Raw genomic sequence first — 26787 nt, forward strand, 5'->3', positions numbered from 1 at the left:
ACCACTGCAAGGGACCACGATTAGAACATCACCTGGCAAGAGTTCTGAGAACCGGGAATTAATATGAGTGTTAATCAATATTAATAAGTGTTTGTGCGTGAAGCAGGAATGCGGAATAAACCATCGGGGATATCTAAAGGCAAAAACGAAGTAGTAGACAACAGCTTTAAGAAAGAGTGTCTGTTTCCAGGCTTCTCAAACAACCAAGATAGACTATGGAAAAACAGGTAAGGGAAATATTCCCTAGAGCAATCATAATGGGCTGCGCTTTTTAGGTTTACTTTGAAACTGTACCAGCAGAGAGAGACCAAAACAACGGAATTTATGGAAAACATGCTTAAAGGAATGAAACAAAGGTGAAGAAAAGCAAAATATAAAAATATGCACGTGAAATTAGTACAGAAAGAATGACGACAGTTCGAAGATATTCTACTTGAAGCACAGAATAGGTTTATTCCAAAATTAAGCAAATCTAATTCAGGAAGAAGTGGCTCAAATTAGAGGAATAATAAAATAGAAAGGACTTCATCAAAAGTGTTATAATGAACTGCAAGCACAGGTGAAAGGCTGAGAGAAGAAGAATGGAATAGAAGCTATTTTTTTCACTATTGCAACAGCAATGGAATTGTAAAGTCTTGCATAAAAATGTGAAACCTGATGACGAAAGAATTGGAATTGGGTTTAGGATACAAGTTTGGGCAAACATCAGGCAATTGGCATTTAACATGCAGGTAGCAAACCAAAAGCTATTGTAAGCTAAAAAGATATCTTGCAAGAAAGTTTGAAGAGGTTACCTGAGATTTGCCTGTTGACCTTTTTGTCTTCAAGTTGTGCAATTTAATATCCAGGGATGTTAGAATTATACAACCTAATGCTAAAATCGCATTGAGGATATTCTGTGCAGTTTTTGTCACCAACTTAAAAACAACAACTCTGGATTCAGTCCAGGGAAGAGCAACCAGATACATTTAGCTTAAAGGAATGTTCTTCTCTGAGAGGCTAAAATAATTCAATCTTTCTGGTACTGAACAGCAAAAGCTATGAGGAGACCAGATCTAGTATTGGAAATCCTCAAAGGCATGACAAAATAACCCAGAATCCTTTTGAGTTTGTATTGAATCAAATCACAGGACACTAATGCAAGCTAAGGGCAATTGCATTTAATACTCAGAGCAAGAATCACGATCTTATACGCATGCTAGCCGACGTCTAATTTCTATTTGGGGTGTATGCGATACGTGTCAGTCATTAAAGTATTGAATGGTATTTGTAATTGGTGTCAATCCTGTAAGACTTTCCCTTCGGTCAGGTGTATTACACTCTGCAGAAGTTTAAAAAGGTCAACCTTCATCTCTTCATCAGGTTTTGGAAATGTATCAAGGTGCTTAGACAAACGTAATGGAGTAAGCTCATCAGCAAATTCGGGAGAGACCTCAGTTATGCGTGGTGTTTGAGGGTTTTGGAATTGAACGCCTGAAATAGGGGGATGTTTGAGTTGAGAGTAGGGTAAACGAAATGCGAAAGTGGGCGTCTCGATTAAAAGTGTCAAATGAGTCGTGGAGATTACGAGCTCCTAACTGAAACCCAGCAGAGCCCGTGGCTGGGATCCAATGAGAATTCCCTTCCTCTTTCTAAGGTCAGGCAGGGCTGGCTGCTGCAGAGTCTTGGAACTGTGCATCGCATTGCATGACATCCCTGTCCACCCTCGCCCCACCCCCCGGATTCTCTGACTTCCCCCCTGCCCTTCCAGACCACAGCGGACCACTCCTGTCACCACACCCAGGGAGCTGCGTGACGGCCTGCTCAACAGTACAGGCTCTGACGGCCAGCATGGGCTCGTTTATTAGTGGAGAAAATGACTTAAGGAAAGAGACTTCGTGAAAAAAGTAAATTAAAAACATCTTAAAAGAGAAAGGAACACCATGTACAGTATCCTTTTATATTTTAGCCCTATTTTAATCATGCAGAATACCACATAATAAATTTCTCATTACTCCTCTCGGCTCGTCCGAAGCTTACGAGCGTGAGTGAAAGTACTGACTGTACTTTTAAGTTTAGATGTTTCTTAGCTGTGCACAGAAAGCTTTTAGAATGCATGGAGCGGCACCAGAAATGTCACTCCAAGCTTCTGTTTCTAAGAAAAGAAATGTTTTTTGGGGATGGATGAAACATTTTTTGGCTTTTTATGAAACGTGACTTGCACCAACACGAAAGGACTTCATCAGTAAGAGAGCTGATAGACAGGGGTGATGGCGTGCTTTAACCTTGTTGAATATCGGGTCTGGTGAAATTCCAGTTTTAAAATATGCAGAAAGAAACAGATGTGCCCTGATAAGGAGAACAGAGCCTTCATGCCATCAGTATGTCAGGGGCTGCATTAAAGTAGTCACTCATCTTCTGGAGAGTCCTAAATCTCTCTCCTGGCAAGATGTTATAGCCAAACAATCTGTCAATGACAAGCCACAATCTGGGATTACCAGTCACGACACCTTACTGAGATAAACATCACAATTATCCTTGATTTATATTTAGCCAGATAGGTGAGTTGCAAAACAGAAAAGTAAATCAGTGAGCAAATAGCAGAGCTGGGTATAAAAGGCACTGTGGTGTTAACACGTGCAAGTGTCACCCTTGCAGGAAGACTGACTCCTACTACAGAAAACACCCTAAGAAATGACAGTAGTTTCAATTTACTCTGCAGGCTAACCAGTCTTGTGCAGCATCACATTGAAATGACCTGCCTCCGGTAGTCAGACATATCCATCCATTTTCCCTCTGCTTAGGGCGCAAGACAGGATACACCCTGGACAGGACACCAGTCCATCGCAGGGAATGTAGACATGCACACACTCACAACAGGGCCACCTTTTACAGAAAGCTGCTTAACCAACCAGTGTGTCTTGGACTGTGGGAGGAACATGGAGCACCCAGAAGATCCCCACACAAATACGGGGAGAACATACAAACTCGGAGCGCACCCCAGGTTGGGATCTGAGCCCAGAGCCCCAGTGAAGAGTCGGCAATGCAAACCACTGCACCGCTGTGCACCGCCCTAGTCTGAGGTATGACCTTGTAGAATGGTACTGTGAACTGCAATGCATTAGATAGAACGGTGTTTTCCCGTTTAAAAATCTGTGAATTATTTTAAACCAGTGAGGTGTTTATCATGTTTAGCATGCAGAGAGGACTTCTCAATCAGAGAATGAAGGTCACACAGTCAGGAGTGCGATAGGGAGCACCTGTGATGTGTTCTATGGCAGAATGGTATAAGAGAAATTGAGGAAACCAGGGTCCTAGAGTGTTTGTTCCTGGATTTAATTCCATTTCAGATTTTAATTAATTAAATCAGTTAGTGGATATGATGTCCATTCAGTGTGTTCTACAGGTCTTGAAATGTTAATTGAAAGGTGCCTCATCATCTTGCAGGAATCTGGTACATAAAGATGCTTACCGCTGCCTACCTCCATGTTGCCTAGGACAGGCTTAGAGACCATTTGTTCAGTCACCTTACCTTACCATATTGTAAGCCCAGAGCAGGGTCTCCAGCCCTAGTCCTGGAGAGCTCCAGTCCAGCCAGTTTCTAAAGGCCTGGAACAATTTAACTATGATCAGAGATCATCTGCCTGTCCTTTTTCCATTTCATCCAATTCAGGATCATTCACTGGGGAATGGGGGAGCCAGAGCCAATCTTGGCAAGCAACAGATTCGAGGCAGAGTAGTCCCTGGATGTGACATTAGCTAGTCACGGGACACACACATACAAGGGCCAGATTTCAGAGAAGCTGATTAACCATAATCGGGCCACCCGTTCAAAGAGCATTAGATAAAAAAATCTGAAAATCCTTCAACCCTCATGGACCAGTTCTCCTTCAGTGAAACATTCCTTGCTTAACTGATCAACTGCAATGAGTGTGCCTAATCTTGATATAACAGGTGATTCAGGTGACCTGTAAGAATGACTGGACTGAGCCTCTTCAGGAACAGGGCTGAACTAGAAGAATATGTGAAACCCATTTTGTTGAAATAAAGCAAATTATTTTAGCTTCTAATTTATCCATGTGTTTTGCAGCTAGAGCACTATCAAGCCAGATGCCCAAGGATGTATAAAATGGGACTTGGTTCAGCTTTGGTTTCTAAAGGTCATGGTGTGAGCACGAGTGTGCCGTCATTACAGAACTGGTAGTGATGCCAACCTGACTGCATGGCCCTACATTGATCATATTCTGAGACTCTTTGAGCTCATTCTGATGACACAATATTCCAGCAGCACAATGCCTGTCCTCATTGCGCTTGAGTCCCAGCTATTTTATGCTCCTCATAACTTTGTGAATTTATTGCAATTAAGAGATATTTTTAAATTTGCTCAGTTCAGTGCTAATCTCTTCAGCATGCGCTGAGTTGGAACTCCTGACTGACTCACTGAATCCAGAGCAGCGATATCTTTTCTGTAACATGGTGAGCAAAATTGTCCAGAATATTGTTAAACGAGTTATGCGCGCATTGTACAATATTATTATTACATTCCTTGATTTCATTTCTAACCTACGCTAACACCCTAGTAGCTTCTTCAAGCTGTATTTTACATTTCCTAGCTCATTGTTTTTCTACAGATTGGTTCAGATTTTTTGTTGAGTGCTGAGGTGCTGTCCCCGATTCCAAATTGATTGTGCATATAATGATGAAGGAAATGATGGGTACATTTTTTTTTTAACAAAACGTCTGGAGGTCATTTACAGTTCTTTCTGGAGGATCACACTTGCTGTTTCCTATGCTGTCGCATTGTTCTCCTGTTACAACAAGAATATTTCTGATCAGAACGCAGACTTGCTTCTATGATACAAAAGCAAAAGTAAACCTTTTAAGAAATCAGAAACTACTGTGGACACATATTTCCTGCCAATCCTTATCAGCAAACTTTTTTTCCTTACAATTTGAAAGTGGAATAACCATCCAATGTAGAAAAATACCATCAAGCTTTGTTCCTTTAGGATATAGGCAAGGTTTTATTTTTTTTTTAATAATGTTACTGCTCGTAACCTACAATTAACAAGAAAGGGTGTATCCAGTATTTTGTAGCCAAACAAAAAATGCTCAATTTCTGCTTCTTAGGGGAAGAAAAATGTTGGAATGGATATGAAAAACTCCGAAAGAAGAATCTTTGTTTTTCGGCCAGAGATCACAGTAGTACAGTCACATGTCTCCCTTGACATCTTAATTGTTGGAATTAAAAATGGAACAATTTCATTATAAGAGGCTCCTGCCAGGACTCTTATCTAAAATAAGCAAACATCTGAGAGCGATGTCAAGCTTAAATGTTTAAAATGGAGATAATCCACAAAGTTGTGAGTGCAGAGGCCCATGTGTTAGGCTACAGTCAGGCGGACACCAACTGAACAAGCCAATTCACTTTTAGGAGCATTCGGAGATGAAAGCACTCAGCTAATTCAGCTAATTGGTTTCCAGATTGCTCACTGCAGATGCCTGAAGGATACATATCTTAGGTTATTTTGGAACTATTTTGGTCATGGAACAATTTGCTGTGCCCAACTGGAAAACCAAAATGCCTCCTGTAAAATAGTTACAGTCTCAGCACCGCTGGGATGACCTTGCTAAAAACGACCACCTTTGATGGTTATTCTACCCCTTCATCCATCTTCTAACTGCTTTATTTAATACAGGGGAGCCAGAGCCCATCCTGGTAAGCAACAGGCACAAGGCAGGATAGGATATATCCCAGGAATAAAAACCGAACCATTGTGCCACAGCGCCATCTCGAGTTATTCTAATATTGTTTAATAGGCCCAACTCTGCATTGCCAATTATTTAAAGTGAGGTTGGTTCCATTATAAGACGCCACCAGGGGTGGCTTGGATGCCAAATGTGATGGACAGATTAACCTCTCTTCTGGTTGTTCTGCATCTATAATCCTTCATGAAATGACTAGAATCGTAGTTTCCAAAATTTAATCCAGCCCATGGTGTTTGAGGCAACGCTAGTGACAGCCATGTGTGCAGTTCCATTTCCCAGGTTCTGAGACTTGGCAGAAAGCAGGCAGAATAGCCGTGTAGTTTATGAGGTCACTCGATATAACCCTGTCATTTTCAGTGTATTTGCTGGGCCTCTGCCTTCTCCTTCCTTTCTCAATGAATCAGCAGTGAAATAAAAACAGCAACAGACCAAATCCTGCAAATTTATATTTAACATGAGATAAGACATTACAAAAGAGACTTTGAACGCACTGCAACATACTCATGAACAAAACACAGAACACGCAAGGCATGGCTGGGGAGAAGGAGAGGGGGGGCAAGACTCAGGAAGACGGAGAGGAATACCCACAATTCTCTCCTGGGGTGTCGACAGCCACCCATGCTGACGACTTTGTTTGCCCTGCAGGTCAAAGGTCCTTGGTTTGACTTTGTTACCAATCTGACCTCCAGGAGGGGCAGAAAGGCAAAGCAATGACTATAGAGAGAGGCAGAAAATGAGGAAGCATTGAGGGAGGAATATGTCTGCCATGGCGGTGTGGTTTCCCAGAATGCACACTGAGCTAGAGGTGGTCAGCCACAAGTGATCACAACATCACACTGCTGCTGCTGATTTTAAATGCAAAAAAATGTTAATGGCTAGATAAAGGTGCTGGGTAGTAACTTGAATGGGTTTTAAACTATGAAATGGCTTTTAAGACTTTACATTTAAAACATAGTGTAGTTGTAGAGATTAAAAAATATTGACCATGAGGAATGGCCATCATGGCAAATGAATTGAACTGAGGTGCCAAAGATGTCCTTGCGTGAAATCATTGCCTCACAGTGCTGCTGTCGGGCAAAACCAAGGTACCTGCAAAATTATTGGCCGTAAGCTGTTAACTGGTAACTCGGAAAGAGAGAGCTCAGACAGAATGAAAATCAGAAGATGCTGTGGCCTTTAAAAACTGGAATTGTGCCGCCCCTACGAGTGGTTCGAACAGAGACGAGACACACTCCCCTTCAGGAATCACCAGCAGGAAGAGCCCCGACTCCTGCCCGAGAGCACACCAGCCCACTAGATTAAACCACATGAGCATAGGCCAGTGCAATGCATTTACTTTGATTTGTGACAGTTTAAAGAATGGTTTAGTGTTTTGGTAGTTACTGCTTGATAAAATGTAAGAACTTTTTTCATAGATTATCAGTATAAATGGAGAAAATATATATTTTTTTAATGGGGGGGGGGGTATCGCTTACAAAGTTGGTATTTGCATAAATGGCTTTGTTTCATTGGTTAGCACCTGATTTTTACTGCATTGTCATCGGTAAAGAAGCTCGTTCAAGACAGCGACAGACATCTCCAATCCCAAACATGGCGGACCAGCCCCAACACTGCAGAGACCTTACTCCATCTGACCCCTCGCTTAACTAGTTATTTGGCTTTATCAGACCTCCTTTCTCCTCTTTCTCATCTTTCTCCTCTTATCCAAAGCAGTGGGAGCTCTACCACAGTAACACGCTGGACAACGTTCTTTGGTACCCAATGATGCCATGGGGATTTCCCATGATCCACTGGGCTGGAAGGGATCAGAGCTTTTCCAGGGGCAGCGAGAGCAGGGCCGGCTCCTGAATGGTCGGCTGGAGAGTTTGTTTCCATAACAACAAAGCTGAGCAGCAGTGGCAGCTGGCCTGGGTATTACTGACTGTGCCCTTGGTGTAAAGGAACAGCAGAAGATATTGAGGTGAGCGGTGCAATGTCCTGTTCATTTGTTAGTATAGTTTAGCCATTTCTCTCCTCTTCCTTCTCGCCTCCCCACGTTGCTTGGACTTCCCCCACCTGAGTCCCTTTAGATTTCATTCCCGGGTCACTGTGGTGGGATTTCAGGAAAACGGCCCTCCTCCCCCTCCTCTACGTGCGCCACAAGTCAGTCTGATTGTCTGTGGAGCTGCCTGCCTGCCCCGTGCGCTCACACCACGGAGCTGGCCTGAGCTGGGCGGCTCAGGGCACCGGCCACGTCGCTCCTGTCGATGCGCTCCAGGGCCGAGCACAGCGCGGCCACCGTGGAGCCCTCCTGGCCCGCCCAGTCGGACAGCAGGGTGTGGACCGGGTCCTCGCCGCGGCCGAAGGTGTCGATGCGGTCCTGCTCGTACTCCAGCTGGGCCGCCAGGTGACGCCAGCCCTTCCCCCCCGCCTCCTGCAGAAGCGTCTCCACCTCCTCCTGCCTCTGGGGGCTGAGGTTCAGGTACAGCCGACTGTCCTGCTTGCTGTCCCGAAGTCCACCTGCAGGGGGAGCCAAGCATGTACCTTGATTACCAGCAAGCCCTGCACAGAGAGCGAGGCAAGACACGGGCGTTGGACTCGGTGATAAAAGAGAAATAAAAAGAAGGAACTTGCTTGCAAAGGAATTAGCTGGAAGCAGCTCTGCTTGATTCTTTCCAAATCACACAACATTGCTAAAAATGTCATTGAACATATAAGTATATAGTTTACAAATATAATATACAGTGCCTATAGAAACTGCACACCTAAGTAACGGATTTTGTGGTTTAACCGGCAGAAATCAAGTCTTGTTAAATCAAAACTATATTTCTAGGTTGGCCAAGTTCCCCCCTGGTCTTTATCAATCGTGGCCTCCTAATAATCCCCATCTATGAATTCACTTCATCACTCTGTTCTCCTCCCCACTGATAGCTGGTGTGTGGTGAGTGTACTGGTGCACTATGGCTGCCGTTGCATCACCCAGGTGGGGCTGCACACTGGTGGTGGTGGAGGGGAGTCCCCATTACCTGTAAAGCTCTTTAAGTGGAGTGTCCAGAAAAGCGCTAAATAAGTGTGAGGATTATTATTACAAAGCAAAAGGGCCGTGAACCATGAGCAGCAGGCAAGATGTACTCAGACCATGTACTCAGACATGCTCATACACACAATGCTGTGTCCCTCCTCACCTTTGCCTGGGTGGTTGTCCTGCAGGCTGTGGGTGTCCAGGAACACCCCGCTGTCACTATGGAGCTTCTCTCCCTCGGGGACCCCGCTGAGCTCCCCACCCCGAGCCTTCGCCAGTGCCCTCTTCTGCTTGCAGGAGGTCCAGCTGCAGGAAGATAGGCCAGCATTACGGGGGGCTGCGCTGATCGATTTCGGAGTCAGCAATCAGCTGGGAAACCGTGTGTGTGCTGTGTAGAGTGCTTGTGTCATTCTGAGACACTCTGCCGAGCCGTGTGAGAGAGCGAGGAACCAGGAACCAGGAGAAAAGGCCGAAAGCCAGAGAAGTAACAGCCTTGACTCACGTTAGTGCAGGTCTGTGTTGTGTGAACTTGTTTGTCTGGAAAGACTAAGGGGCTCCTGGTTTATGTTCCAGCTTCATATCTGGATTAGGCAAATTAATTACTGGCAACAACAGGGCGCAGATACACAATCTCAAGGCACTTTACAATAAAATCATCAACTACAGAAGAAAAATTTAGGAACTGATTGATACATTCGATTAGAATTAAATGTTAAGACAGAAAAGTGAGTTGTAACACTTAAATTTTAAAGGTTGTTGAAAAGCAAAACATTTAAGACACGGTTGGTTCTAGGAATAGTAGCTATAACATGTTTCCAGGACTGGAAAGAAATGCTTAAGGTCCTCTTTTTCGTGGGGGATATGTTTCTGAACTGTCAGCGGATAATGAGAAACACATATCCTGGGAAAATAGCTTTCCCATTCCAAATATATATATATACCATGCGTATATATAATACACCATGTAAATCAACATACACATGCCAAATAACAAACGAGCGTGACGGAAAATCAGAACAGCATTGCACAGTTTTCTGTTATATAAAGTAATACCATTAAAATAAACGTAAAGCACCTGTGTTTACAGTTATCAGTTACTGAGGGTAGTCATATTCAGGAAATGGGAGAGATGCGATTGGTAACGTGGAAGAAAATGTGTGCATGAAATCTAAATTGAAGCTTTCTAGAAGCTCTGGGCCTCCAAGAACATTCTGGAAGCTTCGCAAACGCCTCTCAGGTCTTGGTCTGACGCTGTGAGAGCACAAAACCTCTGAAGGAGGAACCGCGGGTGAGGTAGAGGAGGATGTATTTAGGCCCAGTCAGCACGTGAGGGTTTGTCTGGAGACCCATGGCATAAGGCTATAACTTATTTTGTGTCACAGACTCACCACTTGTAGGCGACGTAGAGCAACAGCCCAAGCACTACGGCGGAAAGGATGGAGACATAGACCGGGATGATGTTATTGCCACCTTCCTCCTGGGGAGTGAATTTCGGGGAGCCAGGGGGAGGGCTGGACCCCTCTTCGTCTCCTTCCCCCTCAGGAGCTTGCCGGCGGGGAGACTCCTGAGCGCTGTCCGAGTCGGGCCGAGTCAGGATCTGCAGGTTCTTATCTGGAGGAAGAGGGAGGCAGAAATAGGACAGGTTGTAGCAGTGCTGTTCAGAATCTTTGGAATAGTAAGATGGGTCTACAGTGCTATGGTGAACGATGCATACTGCATTTTTAAGCAATAAGGCACAAGAGGCCGTGCTAAATCGTGAATATTGTCACAGTTAAAAGGCGTTGTTAGGCCCCACATGGAGCGTCGGCCCGGCAACCCTTTTAACTGTGACTATATTCACGATACAGCACAGGCCTCGAGTGCCTTATTGCTTTTATAAAATGGTGGCCAAATATGCAATTGCTGTTTTGAATGAATTTTAATTAAAAAATTGATTTAACATGAAAATTAAGCTCTTTACGTTCCTCCACCAGAGAATATAGTCCCTCGTTGCTACGCAATGCAGAAACACAACCATAAGTAACATTAACTAGCAAAGAGAGGACATTACTTAGCCAATATGATAAAGGAATAAATGATTTTATGCACATTTATTTGAACATTTCCATTGATCGTGCAAACATTGAAAAACTGTCCAATCCCTAGTTCGTCAGGCATTTTCTTTTTCGCTGTGGCAGTGCTCCCACTGCTGCTAGTCTCAGTGCCTGCCAGGATATCACTCCAGCGATTAGTCGCTTTATTGGAAATTGGGTTTCTAATAACTCCTTAGCGAACTCTCGTTTTTATGTCCACTAACAGACATACTCTCCCTTGCTTCTAACCGAATTTGATTATTTCTGGACCATTGTGCTACAAAGGCAGTGGTTGGTGTAAATTGTTGCCTATGCAATTGATTTGATAGACTGTTTTTCCATCAGTCAGTGCATTGATATTTCTTTATCACACAGAGAAAAGTCAAAATTCCTTCCAGGCTGTGCGTATATCAGAGATTATAGCACGGCTTCGAACACGCGTCAGCCAATCAGCTTTCAGGACCGGAACTATCCGTTTGAAAGAACAGGCTATGTAATACATTATTATCGATAATGGCAGCAACAGGACTAGTCCTTTAACTTTATGTGCTTTGAAGCTGAAGAAGATAAATAACGCACCATCAGCCTGCCAGAGCTGCAGTTATTTAGCAATACCCTTGCTGCTGCGAAGTGGTAGCTTGAGGTCGAAGCTTAGTTCACACTGCGAGAGAACAACTCCCAATTTGAGCATGTCATGTGACCAAATGGGGTCCCATGGTTTATAATTAAGTACCTGTCTTGACCGCAGGAATACTTTGGTAGCCGATTCTATTGTGTGAACCAGGCTTAAGTATACTTGCTGTCTTGTTTCTCTCTGTCCTGCCCTTATTAGGAGGCACTTGTCTGTCCAGCAGTGTGTGTGTGTGCTGAGCTGATATTAATGGGCAGACAAGAGTAGGTGGGGAGGGAGACTGCTCACGCATTAGACTCTCAAGTGTTTTGCAGCCTTTCCACTATCCCACACTATCCAAAAAGGGGTCTGGCCTGGGTATTTAGGTAAGGGAAGCATGTTTCACTCTGGTTAGCACATTGCATGTAAAACAAGATCAGTAACAGTACTTCCAATGACCTCTTCTCGCCCTCAGGATGGCTAGGTATTGAACAGCTAGCTGACAAAGCACACTGTCATGAAGTGTGTTGCTTTTACCAGAAACTATTCTCACTGATCGAATGCACACACTGAGTGTCATAACTTTTTACCCTATTTCCCTACTTATCAGGGTATAATAACTAATACAGTGGAGAAGTCGAAAGGTAAAACATTATGTCAAGACAGGCTGTCCGTGAACTGTCCCTGAACCATGATGCATTGATGAGCAATAACTAATTTATAAGTGGTTTAGTAAGCATTACACACAACCTCTCTGAGACAAACTATTTAAGGATCAAAGGAGCCTGAAGCCTGTTTCAGCTGCTCAAAGGCATGGGGTCATGAACTTATTCAGCCTGCTGGCTGTGTTAGTGCTCTGTGTGGGTTAACAGGCAGCTCAGTGTACACGTCTCAAGCAGCTGGTCGGTAGGGGTCAACTGGTCAGACACAGAGCGTTACAGTGAGGCGACTGCAGTGGTGCCACATCCCCGGGGGATCCTGATTGGCGCATCCAGTATTGACGCCCCCTCTCTCAGAGCATAGGATGAGCTCTATGAACCCAGAGTTCACGAGTGTGAGCCCAATTCATCCGCCAAGTGTGATTTCCCAAGTGGTGGTACCCAATGGGCAGAGTGTCACATGGCAGGGAGGGCATTTGTCAGCCAGGGTCATCTTGGCTTTCAGATCTATAAGATCTATAAGACTTTTTGGTACCACCAGGGAAAAGGACATGATGTATTAAGAGCATGGCGCGTCTAGTCTCCACTGCAGAAGCAGACCTCTGTGGCTTTGGACTGTTTCTGACAGGCATGTCTAAGGACCTTTGTGACAATTAAAATACAAGGAAATTATCTGACTGTCAGTTCTACATCTGAACAGATTGCACTTAAAGCTTAATTCAATCTTTTATTTTGTTCCTACAGTGCACCGGATCAAATGAAAACGAACCTAAGTATTTCACATTCGGTGATAGTCACAGTATTAAACATGCCTCCATATTAAACACCCACTGTCGATGCACTTGCACCAAATAATTCTGCAGGAAAAAGGGGTTCAAATCCATTGAGGTACAAAACCCTGCCTTGTGAAAATGGGCACTCTGAAAGTCTTCCTGTCACACTTGTGGTGCAAATACCTGCCTTTAGCATGAACGTCTGCACAGAGCCAAGCTATCTAAGCTAGGTACGCTTGTGTCCGCTCCTATCTGTGCTCGTCTTGTGCACGTGTTGGCCTTGTGCCACAGTGGCTCATTCATCGTGACGCGTGCCGGGGCTCTGTGAGCTGTGAGCGCACGCTCTTACCCATGCACAGAGTGTCGGAGTGCGGCAGGCAGGCCTGGATCTCCACCTCGCTGTCCAGGCACACCCTGCAGGGGCGGCAGGGCTCCGTGCTGCTGTGCTCCTCTGAGAAGAATCCGGAGCCGCAGGCCTGGCACCTGGTGTCCCCCAGAGGCCCGCAGGCCTGCACCACACCCTGTCCCTTCCTGCAGACCCTGCAGGGGGCGCACAGCCCCGTGGAGTGGTTCCCCTGGCCCAGCAGGTAAAACCCGTCGTCGCAGTCGCACTGCGTGTCTCGGGCAGCGGAGCACCCGCCTATCTTGGGGATGCCCTCCGGGCACCGAGAGCAGGGCTGGCAGGGGGCGCTGCCCGACACCGAGAAGGACACCCCTGCAACACACAGCACAGACACAGCAAAGAGGGGTTACTGACAGAAACAACCTCTGTCTCTGGTCACACAGCACCAGCTCAGCGCGTCACTGTCTCCGGAGTTATGCAAGCAGCCTCAAAATTAATATAGGAAATAAAAAAGCATGGAATGCAGTTTTAAGTAGAACAGATTTTTTTAAGAGAGTAGGAAAACGCATTGAGCTAGCAGGTATGAGTTTACTGTGTTTATAAAAGAACTGCACTGCAAACAAACTGTACTGAGCTGCTGGCCGGAGCTTGGGATGACCAGGCATCCAGTGTGATGCAGCTGTAGCCTGTAGTGGCTCAGGAGGGGCTGTGTCCTTAGGTCTGGGTCTGACTTTTCTCCAATCAATGTACCATAGTGGGGTTGCTGGGGAGCCGGAGCCTATCCCACAAGCAGCCGACACAAGGCGGGATACACCCTGGACGGGACACCAGTCCATCACAGGGCACAGACAGACACAAACTCACACATTCACACCAGAGCACCCCCCCAAATCGATTTCTGATTCAAATAAATCTGACTCACGAAAGGGCATAGAAGAGAACAAACCTGCATTGCAATTCTAAAGCAGAGCTTGCCTTAGTACCTAAAGCACATTTTCTGTCCAATTCAGTCTTTATGCTGGTGTTACTGGTCTCTCCTCCTCTCCCCACCTAACCTTCCTTTTCCCATTACCCTAAATCCCCAAGACAGGTACCCACCGTCCTGGCACGGCTGGCACTTGGTGTTCTCTCGCCCGCATTCTACAGCGACGCCAAACCCCGGGGGGCAAAGGTCACAGCACTCGCCGGTCACAGTGAAGCGGCCGCTGGCACAGGCGTCTCCCAGGGCAACCTGCCAACACAAACACCCACCTCGCCGTCAGGCCAGCCTGCTGGGGGGTCACAGTCAGGGCCACGGCACCCCCAGAATCAAACATTTCAGACACGTTCCCTCTGGGAGGGGAGAGACAGAAACACGAGGCCTTAAGACGCTGTATCTTGCACTGAGGGATCACACACTGGTTACTTCCTGCGCTAGGCGTCAGGTGTGCCCTACCGTGCCCAGATTCTCTGCGGCAGTGCTCGTGGGCATCTTTAGAATTAGCACCCCACATTGAGGGGGCTGAAGTGCGTGCTGGTACGAAGAAGCTGTGACTGAGAGGGTTTCACAGAGAACAAATGGAAAGGAAAAGAAATGTGCGCTGAGCGTACTGGCACACCATGGCTGCCGTCACATCATCCAGGTGGGGCTGCACATTGGTGGTGGGGGAGGGGAGTCCCCAATTACCTGTAAAGCACTTTGAGTGGAGTGTCCAGAAAAGCGCTGCGTAAGTGTAAGCAATTATTATTATTAACTTCTTCCCCCACAGCTGCTGTGTGTGTCAGTGAATCACCGCAGGGATGGGCCCTGAGGCCGGGGTGTCAGTTAGCGGGGGCGGCCCAGCGCATGCATCTGTGTTTGGGTGAGGGCAGTCTTTGATGTCCGCCAGCCCTGCAGGTGTGTCTGTGTAGGTCAGCGCTTTCTCCACCTCAGCCCCTTTAACACCTCTCCCCAATCTCCCCCCCCCCCCGCCCCCCACAGTGGCATCTTAGACATGCACATATTTATTAAGATCACCCACTGCCTCTGGGCTGGGCTGACGAGAACAAACAGATGTCTAACAAGGACACCCCCCCCACCACCACCACCACCACCCGCCCCCCTCCACTTCAAAACAGCAAGAAAAAAATCCTCTGATGTCTGCGGAGTTGAAAGAGCATGTGTGAACCCGCAGATCAGAGCCGCCTCTCAATCACCCCGGCACCCCCCCCCCCAAGTTAAACTGTACCACCAGGCAGACGCAGGCTGGGGCCCCTGAACACAACTTCTGCATCTGCTTATTCAACAACAACTGGGAAGAGGTCCCTGCACTCTCGCGCGGCTGCTTCAGTGAGATAAATACCTTGTTTCTACATGGAAGAAACTTGGAAATACAGGGACTTGCACTACGTGTAACTGCGTACAGACTGTTCTCACGGGAAGTGAAGAAGAAATGCAGAGTATATAAGGCACATATAATCCTCTTAATGTTTTTATGGCTTGGGTAACAGACTGCAGCTTGTAAAATGGAATTTGCAAAGGGAGCTTCAGTTCCTGCCCCAGACCATTAATATAAATATATCATAAAACAATGTGAGGTAGCTCTAAGAGGGTGGTCCATGACCACTTTTAAAGATGTAGCACTCTTCCTGCTGTGAACTGACACCGGATGACCACAGGGATAGAAACCAGGACAGGCCAAGCTGGGCCTTTTAGATGGCGGTTTTCTTGATTTCAGGATCTTGGCGTAACGGACATCTTCAGCTACTGCAATGAGTTTAAATTGTCACCTGTTCCAATCAATGAAACCAAGAGAAACCAGTAAAACCTGCGTGACTGTGACCACCCCGATCTACTGCAGTGTCGATAATCAATTCAACACCACAGAACCCACAACACAACCCCACCCCCCTCTCACAAAGGCAGTCGCTGGATATCCACCTGCTGAGAGGTCAACCCTGGTCGATTCACAGACCGAAAAACAGGGACAGCTCAGCAGGTCAGTCTCCTTTCAGTCTCAGCCTTGGAAAGAAAACAGGGCATCTGGCTGCTGTTGGCATTGAAGCCCACATTTCGACTATGGTCACCAATCAACAAATATTGTGTGTGAAACACAACACATGTTGAACTATGGGGTAGTGCATTTAGAATGGAGACCGAGGAGGGGAGCATACTTTTTTATACAGAGAGTTGTGGGAGTGTGAAGCAAGCCCAACAGCCACACCGTTGAAGCTGTGATGCCCTAAATGATGTGCTTGGATCAATTAGCTACAAAACAACTAGCCGAACTAGAAAGAACGAATGGGCTTCTTTCCTTGGTAACCTTTCTTATGTTCCTGAGTAAAGAAAAAAGACACAAAACCAAACTTCTATTCGGTCACAACTGGAACAGCTTTACTTAGCTATACCGAGACAGTAGCTTAAAACAGCACCTCAGTGTGCAAGTCTGTACTGAGACCATGGGACATTTCAACTGAATGGACATGACTTCATGAGACATCCAAGATCAGGCTGGAAATCCACAATGTTTCTTGACCCAGACTATGCGCAAAGTGCAGCAAATGCAGACCAGATTGACCCTGCTGAAAACAGAAGGGTGGGGTAAATGCATCTTTTGAAGGCCTACACCTGCTGTTTATCCTAACGCCAACTGTGGTAAATCCTAATAATTCAAAATAAGGTCGGAAAGCACTTCTAGTGAGCGCCAGACTTCTCCTGTGACGTGTGAATTGTGACTTCTATTCTTTCTTAAGGAAAACATGTACTCTTCCAAATTTCTGGCAAACAGACAAACTGATATCCTTGCTTGATTCAGCCCAGAACGTAACTCTGGTCCTAGTGAAAACCTTCACTACATTGAGATTCCAGCTTGTACGGGCTTATGTTCTCTGGGCTGAGTGTCAAATACATGGTTTACACAAAACAACTGAGCAAGGACTTTATCTGTGGCCAAAGGACTGCATCTCATGGCAGCTATATCCTATAAGCAAGCAAAAGCAGTTTACCCCTGATTACTTCTGAGAACCCAGCAGTGTAGATGGGTTTCGGGAGGCTAAACTCCAATGGACCTACAGTTCCATCTAAGAGATGTCTTGAACTCTCAGTTTGCTTAACACCACAGAAACTGGGATGAGCTCCAGCCCTCTGAGCCCCTCAAGCTGGTGCCTGACTTCGGCCTATGAAAGTCTAGCGTAGCCAGTGGGGATCTCTGCACCAGCTGGAAATAACTTTGTATAGGGAGGTCATGTTTATAGCAGCAGAGCCAGCATGAACCAGAGGAGGAGTCAGGCCAGAAGGTGAGCTCTGATTAATGTATGCATGCTTTCCCATGAATGACCCTCGCCTTAAAACCATGAATAAAATCATTAAACGCACTACACACTTCTGCGGGGCAACTGTTTAATACAGAAGCGAGAAAAAAAAATATTCCAAACTGTAAGGAAAAATGCAGCTGCAACAAAACTTGTAAAGAAAGGCAGTGGTGTCTCACAGAGTATCGGAGAGTTTAATAACAGCTGCCAGCTTCTCTCTCTCTCTCTCTGGGTAATAACCTCTCTCCCTCTCACCCTCCTCTCTTGACTGAATTCCTCGATCCCTTCCTTTCTCCAATGCCCTGCCTTCCTTTTCTCCCCCCCCGTCTGCGCGTGTCACTCCCTGAGGCGGTCTGTCACCCGGCCCTGTGCTTAAACTCTCCTGTCCCAATGCAGGGCTGTCAAAGCCGTTGAATAAATACCTCCCTGAACAAAGCAAGCCTTCATCCTGCTGGCTGTGACTGACGGTTCCCCTGAGGGGAGACAGCCTGCCTCAGCGCTGGGGCTGAGAAACAGGAACACTGCCATTAGGACTGAGGCTAAACTACATTTCTCACAGCACGTCTCAGGTAAGGGAGCTCAGTCCCCACCCCAAAGGCTCTACAGGGATGCAAATGAAGACTCCCATTCCAGAGTGGGTTTGAGACATCTCAGGTTTTACAAGCTGCACGACGTCTTGTGTATAATCTAACACCAGCTGTTGGGCGATTCGCGCTTCTAACATTACATAGTCTCTTCAGAGAGTCACCTTATCGAAACTCCTTCAAATCCAGACTCAAAACCTTCTTCTTTAGAAGAGCCTTTACTTCACTGGTTCTGCTCTTTACCCCTCTGCTCCTACCGTATTCAGTACCACCAACTACCGTCTCCTCTAACTGTGTATTCTCACCCTGCTTATTTTGTGTATTTTTTTTATTGTTGTTGCTGTCATTCTGTAAAGCGCTTTGAGAAGCCACCTTTAAAGTTGCTATATAAAATAGTTTATTATTATTATTATTATTATTGTTAATCCACAAAATTGATTGGAATTAGGAATTTCAGAACAAAAAATCAGCATCACTATCCTACAGTTCTTTTGATTAGGTAGTCAGCATGGAAAATGATCTCGCTGGAAACTGTCAGAGCAACTTTTCTACAAAGGCACCAGGTAAGACATGAATCAGGTTTCTAACCCAAAGAGCTGTGCTGATGGAGGTGAGTACAGAGCCACATGCTGCCTGTGTCTGTGCCTGTACACACAGTTGCATCCATCCATCTTCTAACCACTTTATCCAGTTCAGGGTCGCAGTGGAGCCAGTGTCTATCCCAGCATGCAAAGGGTGCAAGGCAGGAGCCACCCTAGATGGGACACCAGTACAATGTAGGACATAGACAAAAAACATACACATTCAAACCAGGGCCAATCTTCCCAGAAGCCAACTAACCTTCCAGCATGTGTTTGGACTGTGGGAGGTAACTAAAGCACCTGGAGAAAACCTACATAAACACGGGGAGCACACACAAATTCCACACAGCACCCCAAGTCTGGAATTGAACCCGGGGCCCCAGCACTGTAAGACAGCAATCCAGTGTGCCACTCCACAGAGATATACTGGGCAATAACCAGGATTTTCAAAATGCTTATTTTCATGGAGGTCTTTTATGGTTTGGTTCATCTGGTTCAGATACAACTGCTGACCCTGAAGCACAGCACCTTCAAACAACTGCCCCCTTTCGTAAATACCACAGGCTTTTACAGATGTTGTTTAGACCTTGAAGGGCCTTCCACTTCCATGAGTGCCCTCCCAATCCACACAGGACTCCTCCAGGCAAGAGATCCTCATCTCTGTCCTGTCTGGATGTAAAGACTAGGCCCAAGCCAGACTCTCGATGTCTAGACAGAAAAGCCTCCTGTTTTGGAAGGGCAGATCTCGCTGAGAGAAGAGTGCACACTCACCAGGCTCTTGCACTGTGTAAACAATCTAAATCACTAAACAAGATGGATTGTGTTTCCCAGACGAGATAGCGGGGCTCCCATATCACTAATATAAATATTGGGGAGGGAGGGGGCGGGGGAGTCTGACCTAGCGAGGCCTTTATCGCTGTCTAAAAACAGAGTGCGGAAGGTGGGATACTGCGGCATTTCTGCGTAGCCCTAGAGCCGTAGGGTGTGCTGGGCCAATTTCGAGGGCTGGCATTACTTACACAGTCGCCTTTCCAAATAAGGCGTTTCACACGCTCATAAAGTCATGGTGGTGGTGGGGGGGGCAGTTTTTAACTGAAACCAGGACTGCAGTTCTCTGACACAGAGAGGAGACATCATTCACACAGCAGTCTTGCATCTCAGACAGGCTTGGGAAACTCTGGGAGGGGGGAGCTGCTATTTTAAAGGGTAAAAAAAGACATAATGATGGCAGGGGGGAGGGCCATGTTCAGAGTTTCCAATACAACGCAAGGCGAAGCACTTGAAGTTCTCCAATGCCACAGATGAACATTTCCTAATTGGCATTATGAAGCAGCAGCTATATGTGAAATGTATGGGGGAAAAACACAGACATTTAAATTCCTCTGATTTATTCGTGTCACTTCTCCAACCTCAACCACCAGAAAGAGGTTCTAATGATGTCTTCAGGATGAAAGGGCTCTTTCCTCAGTCAGATTAGTGAAAAACTGCTTCCATATGCAAGATTGTCCACCGCACAGTTCAGTACAAGCCTCAGCAGTGACCAGGGCCCAAACACCACCCCCTCTACCCCTCCTGCCCCGTCCTCCAGCACCCCTCCAGCTGCGAGGAGAGCTCAAGGGCAGCTGCTCGCTGCTGACTGAAATGTCATCTCCACACAAGGATCAAAGAGCGAACACCAGCAGTGTTCCCGAAAGACTAGCCGGAACAAGGGTGAGGCTGGTTAATGAGTCAGATGGAAAATCATCAAATCAATCAGACCACCTGAAACAGCGCTGACCACATTCCCCCCCTGAGAGAAACAACACCCCACATTTTTAGCCCCGTCATTATTATTGCCATTAACCTGGCTGATGTTTTATCAAAAACAAAATGGCATTGGTAGCCATTTATAAAGGCAGGGAATTTCATGAAAGCCGGGGAAAAGAGCCTTACTCAAGGGAAGACCTGCACCCCATGTGATTTGGCCCCACAACCTTGAAGGGACGAGTCCTGAGCCCCAAAAACTTGTCTTCACTGTTGCCTTTATGACCACAACTAGGTTTAGAAAAAAGAACTAAAAGGATAAGCTGGTTCTCAACTCCTAACATGCACAGTGCCTGGAAAACCAGCAATTTCCAATTTTAAGATGTTGAGTTTTTCAATTTTTTTCAAAGAACTAAACATTTTAGCAGAAATTAATATTTAAATACTTAAATCTGGTCTAAAATCAAATTATTTCCAACATTTAGATATGCTTAAAAAATACCAAGGAAATGAATACCCTCCATTATTGCTTTTAATTAAGAACTGTGCATTATTTTTGTTATGCAAAGGAACAAGTCATAGGTTTATTCCATGCTGAAAAGAGAAGAAAGAAGACACAACGTTTGGGCTGTGGAGCCTTCTTCAGGTGTGTGAAGAACTCCACGGCTGAAACGTTGCGCTTTCTTCTCTTTTCAGCATGGAATAAACCTATTACTTTTTCCTTTGCAGCCTACACATGCTGACGCAGCTACCCACCTGAATTATTTTTGTTATGACTACTAGATTTTAAATATGCCAGTATGGGTTTTATTGCTTCTCAAATCCTGTGGTCGCACAAGGGGGAGAACGAGGAAGTGGATGTAAAGTCCTCCGACCCTGCCCATCTTCGAGCCAATCGTGAGTTTACAAGTCACTGGCAGCACCGCCCACTACTGGAAGATCACCACCAATTAGGAGAGGCGCATCCTATCACTGACAGCACCGCTGAGCTGCTGAGAGCCGAGAGAGGCCTGCCCAACTAATCCTACCCTATCCCGAGCAAATCCCAGTTATGGTCCACTCGTGATGTGACCCAGGCTCGAACCCGGGACCACAGTGCTCAAACTGTTTTCAGAATAGCAGTTGTAGCAGTTGAGGATCTTAGGAAACACTAGGATTTTTCTCCATCTGTTGCTCAAACCAGATACTAGTGGAGATACTGTTGTGTATATCTAGCACCAGCACCACTGGGGACAGACATCAAGCCACAATCACACCCCAGCTCCGAATCCATGCTAAGCACCCCCAGTGAAAAGATTTTACTGAAGGCTTCACAGAAGGCTGGCGTGTCTAGCGGTTTGCATTCCAGTCTGATGTATCATTACTTAATTGACTTTAACTTCTTCAACCGGAAAACTGAGACACCATGTTACTGTCAGACAGTTACGGTCTTTCCCTTCACATTCCCCTGGAGCGCAAATCGAGCACTTTTGAAAACTCTACAAATGATTCAGAATTTGTAACAAAAACAGCAAATGGAAAGAACACAAAAAGCATCTTGCATCTACACTGCCAGAGGGGTCTGACCGTGAAATAAGTTAACACAATGCCTTTCTGATACACAAGTCTCTAAAGTGCAGGGGTAACCCAGCTGGGTCTGGATAAGATCCAGTCCTTCAGATTAAATAGTTACCTTTAAATCTTCAGTTTCTAAAGATCTTGAAGACAACTTCTTTATGTCGTGCTTAAGTGTGTGCTTTGTTGTGTCATGCAATTGAATGGAACAAAATCAATAGCCTTCAGTCTCTCGGGGTTCTCCACTTCTAAATTCATGAAATTGAAGGTTTGCCAAATGAACCTCGCGTTAGTTGCTCGACAATTAAGCTAGAATTGTAGAAAACCTGCGCTGGTGGCTGGCCAGGTTTGTGAGTATGCGCTAGAAAGCAGGAGACTGGGTAGATTCTCCGGAACAGATGCGCACAAGCGGACAAAACGTGAACGTTTCCACTTGAATAAGATGAAAGCAAAGCGTGCTCGGAAGTCATCCAGTCCAGCCGGTCTCGCCCTAGGAGGCATTACTGACGCTGATCCCTGTAATTCCCACCGAAGTGTCACTTACACCTCGGATTTGTGAAATTTAAACAGGGTGTGTGTATGCCTGGATGAGGACAATTGTGGTACCGCTTTAGAAGTTGATCTGACCAGAAAGAAATTAATACAATTCTAAAAATACACGTTTCACGTTTACCACTCGATTTATTTTCATCTCTTGACAAAAGCCAGGTTATTTAGAAAACTGCTCTTGCGCCCGAAAATTAACGTAGCTAACTTTGTTTCCGCCCCTCTGAGCTCCTCGACTTAAAAAGCAATCTACTTCCAGGCGCTCTTAATGTCGTTCCAAAAACATCTCATTTTAAGAGGGGTCGAGAGTTCATTTGGATAACGGCAGCCACCCCCCGCGGATACAGCGGCTCTGCGGTTAAAATGGAAATCCTCGTTGCTTATATCCCCTCTACACACAGACTGGATGGTAGTTACCCTCATCCGGATCCACAACCCAGTGATACTTTTACCGTCACCGCGCTTTGCTTAGGATAAGGGAGGTGGGTTAAGAATGGGGAAACAGTCGAAATGAACGTGGGGATTTAGGGGGAATCGGGGGATTTTTAGTGCCCGTAGGCAGTGTGTGCCCCTCATTTGTGTGTCCCGAAGACAAGATAACCTGAACATTTAGCAAATGCTTTTTATGTCAGTTTTGGAAACTGTTGAGGTGATTTCCTAGAGTATGATTGACTCTTTTGCGACTACACACAGTTCATTGTGTTCAAGACGCCTATGCATGCAGTATCACTTTAGTCGTCTTATAAATGTAAAAAACCCCTACATTTATATTGTGATTCGTAAATCACGTTTTGCTGAACACCATAAAAAGCGCATCAATTATCCGACTAGTCCTTCTTTCCAAACTTGAAGCAAAACGGAAAATTGTTGTATGTAGTCCACGATTTACTATTTCATCAAAGTGGTTGGATTTGCTGTCTGGAATTTCCTTCGTAGAAACACGAACAATGGGCAGAACTGGTAGCACGATATTTTAACATACTAACAAAAATCATTCCCGTCAAGAAGAAAGAACAACAGGCACTGGTTCTAGTTTTTGTTTCTAAATTTGTATTCTGACATAACTCAAAACATCATTATACGCCCTAAATGACAGTAGTCAGTTCACATTTCGTGCTCAATATGTTGGGACCTGAATTTAACCTGCATCAAATAATTTTTGCTTGCAACCCCGAAGTCGAGATAACCTTTTGGAATCTGTATCCATTTTTTAGACACATAATTGACCACCTATCATTGTTTCCATGTAAGAGTGTTCCACAAAATCGTTCTGGTTAGTTATTAGAATATGAACTTGGAGCTTAGTTCGTGACTTGGAACTATACGCTCTTTCAGTGTGCTCTTGCGACAAAAAGATCCTTTTCTACAAAGCATGACCGGACAGGAGTATTGTCTGAAGATGCAGGGTGTGTTCAGGCCTGTGCGGAACAATTCAGCAGTGATCCAGGACTATTTCCGAACAGGGCTCTTAAAACAACTCCCACGCAAGAATCTGATAGAAGAGATTAATTACTCGAATAGGGGTATGAATCATTTTCCACCACTCAACCCTCATTCCAACTTCCAAGTTATGTTCAAGTTGGATACTTTGATAACCCAAGCCCACAAAATTAGCTTCGTGGAGCTACAATAAAGAGAACACAAATTGCACGGCATACAACCTGGGGCCTGGAAAAAAAGTATTCAATTTTAGATACAAATACAGGTAAAGTACAGGAAAAAACAGCACGTATTTTCACGGAAGGATGTCGGTACTTTTGCGCTATATTAACGTCAGATCGGGGTTGTTATATATTATCTCTTGACTTTAATGGAAAAAAGTGAAACACGATAAAATCATTCTACCTGTCCCGATGTGAGTAAATCAATTTTTCATTAAGGACAAAATAGCGCACTAGCTTCTATTAACAACGGACGTCGTTTGTTGATAGTCTATAAATGACCGGTTTTAATATTATTTAAAATATTAGTATTTCCACTAATTTCTACTCACAGTTTGTTTTTAGACCTGTAAACCCTGGGCCATCGTCGAAATGCGTGACTTTAAAATAGCCCTTTCTGTCGTGGATGTTTATTACTAGTCACTGGTAAAAAAAAAAGTCATTTAATAAATACCAAGTACGCAAATTTACTCCCTGTGATGGAAAAGGACACTGGAATTCCCGCAGGGGTATAGCGGAGAGCTGTCCTTTCATAACTCTCCCCCGACCCCTAGTCCCAAGCAGTGGAGATAACGTTTTCCTCAGCTTTATCGACTAATCCCGTTCTCCCTGCTGAATATTCGGAAACCGTCTCCTCATTCTCCTCTGTGTGAGACAGTACAGAGTGAACACGGCCGGTCTGGAGTCTAGCTGGCAGGATGTCACCGCTACCCCAACATCTGGAAGACAGCTCGCAGCAGATGTGTGCGAGAGTGACAACACGCTACGAGCCATGCATCATACAAACAGGAAAGCAGAGAGACAGGCAGCCCCGGAACGTACTGAAGAGCCTCAGTTTAAGAAGTCACTAAAAGGCTTGCTGAAACAGACGGGTGAGGATTGGTTTCGGTGGCATTCATTCTTACTGCTGAGTGCGCTAGCTCGAACAAACTCAGACTCAGGCAAACATTTATACAGGTACTGGACGCCACATAGTTTTCCCAATTCTATTTTTTCCCTAAATATGCAAAATCTTCAATCCGAGGCTCCAATGTTTAACGGATATAAACCTACATATGTATTTCATCACCGTCTTTACTGGTCGATAAAGTATACTACACATTACCTATGAATATAGTACCCTTGGCAGCATTCATAACTGCAATTCCGACAACATTAAGAAATAATGTATAAAGATTCAATTATTTCCAAACATTCCCTTTTAATTTAAGAATCAAGCAAGAGGCAAATTATATCAGTGGAAAAGAGAGCTGTGATTAATTAAACTCTTTATTTAATGTCTGTTGCAAACATATAATGCTCTAATCCTGATCGCAGCAGTTGTGCAATAGTCCACGCGGATTTTGTATTTGTGTGTGCGTTCCCTACCAGAAGATGAAAATGCGTACTTTTTTACATGGAACCCCCCCCCACGATGTCTGTTCTGCAAGCCAGTTCTGGTGCTGTTTGTATTGTAGAGCGCAGAACGCAGCTTCCGAACTGCTGGTACCTGATTTTAAACAGAGCCGCGGTGTTGCTTAGCAGCGCACGCAAAACACCGCTGCCCTGCCTGTAGCGCGGCGGTAGTTCTCCTACCTGGAGCAGTACCAGGGTCCAAGCCCGGAGCACAGCCCTCTCCACAGCCATCACAGCCAGGCACTCTCGGGAAACGCGCTGGGGTTACGCCTGTCTCACTCCGGAGCTCACCAGCAGACCCAGGGTTGTTGGCGAAATCGGTGCTGGCCGATCGTATTTCTGTTAGCGTGCTGTCTGGGTTTTTAACGAGCAAATCTGCTAGGAAGACGCACACCCTCTGATCTTGTCCAAAGCGCTCCACAGGAACCCGAACACACAGATGTAAAAAATGAAACAATTTCGAGGAGTGGACTTCTCAGTCAGACATGGGGTTAATTAGGTACAAATATCCACGCGTTTAATTTTGTAAATATGCAGTCTGAGTGCCAAAGCAATGCGTCTTGATGGAAAAATTAATGGTTAACTCGGCAAAGCTCCGTTTCTTCCACGGCCAATTTTCTCTGAGCAGAACCAGATCGCCCTCCTAAATACTCCGATTTAGGCTGCAATCATTCTTCTTGTTAACATGCATATAGACTGGATTTTAGCCTTCTCGTTTTTTTTCCGTGCTTTCCTCTCCTTCTCTCTGCCTCTGTCCCTCCTGTCTTCTTTGGCTGCCAGCGGGAGACTAGCGCGGCTGGCCAGAATTTCAAGTCTCCCTGCCCCCCGAAAGCTCATCCGTCAGCTCCTGCCCCCCAAAAGTCAGCGCGTCACGTGGGAGTTCTCCGTGCGCACCGATTGGCCGACTGCTGGAGGTAATAATAAACTGCTTTTGAAGTAATTCGAAGAAAGCGGCGACGGCAGGAGCTGCGATAGAAGTTGAAGTCTGAACAGGAAAGAGAGGAGGGAATGAGCTTTAAGCATGAGTCTGGTGCATTTTATTGTACTGCATGCGAATAAAGATTTACACTTTGGTGACACCGTTTCCTTCCTCAATCATCTTTTTTCGCTTCAGTCTGGAGGCATATATAATAATTATTCTTTGCCGTGTGCGTGCTTGGGGGGGGGGGGGGGGGGGGGGGGTAGGGGGAGTCCCAGCAAATAAAATTTTAAAATGGTTGCGAGATTTTTTGAGGCAATCCAAAGATT

At 45.5% G+C, this 26787-nt stretch overlaps 1 protein-coding gene across 1 annotated transcript; it reads right to left on the reverse strand.

Annotated features, from left to right (window-relative positions):
* Nucleotides 1-6181: 6181 nt before the first annotated feature.
* On the reverse strand, nucleotides 6182-26403 carry nradd (neurotrophin receptor associated death domain). The gene is made up of 6 exons (XM_088928988.1): nucleotides 25720-26403; nucleotides 14305-14437; nucleotides 13213-13578; nucleotides 10138-10360; nucleotides 8913-9055; nucleotides 6182-8247 (listed from the first exon to the last, which is right to left on the reverse strand). Exons 1-6 carry the CDS (start codon nucleotides 25768-25770, stop codon nucleotides 7934-7936), a joined length of 1230 nt encoding a protein of 409 aa, XP_088785114.1. The 5' UTR covers nucleotides 25771-26403; the 3' UTR covers nucleotides 6182-7933.
* Between the last annotated feature and the right edge of the window lie 384 nt (nucleotides 26404-26787).

This window comes from Atractosteus spatula, chromosome 12 (assembly GCF_055471065.1).
Source record: "Atractosteus spatula isolate fAtrSpa1 chromosome 12, fAtrSpa1.hap1, whole genome shotgun sequence".
Classification (NCBI taxonomy): domain Eukaryota; kingdom Metazoa; phylum Chordata; class Actinopteri; order Semionotiformes; family Lepisosteidae; genus Atractosteus; species Atractosteus spatula.

What these genes read in the sequence shown, in the direction of transcription:
- nradd (XM_088928988.1), bottom strand. Translation starts at nt 25,770, where the DNA reads ATGGCTGTGGAGAGGGCTGTGCTCCGGGCTTGGACCCTGGTACTGCTC. An exon ending in GTGCCAGCCGTGCCAGGACG is followed by an intron (nt 13,579 to 14,304) that starts GTGGGTACCTGT and finishes TGTGTGTTGCAG; the next exon opens with GGGTGTCCTTCTCGGTGTCG. An exon ending in CTCCGACACTCTGTGCATGG is followed by an intron (nt 10,361 to 13,212) that starts GTAAGAGCGTGC and finishes CTCTTCCTCCAG; the next exon opens with ATAAGAACCTGCAGATCCTG.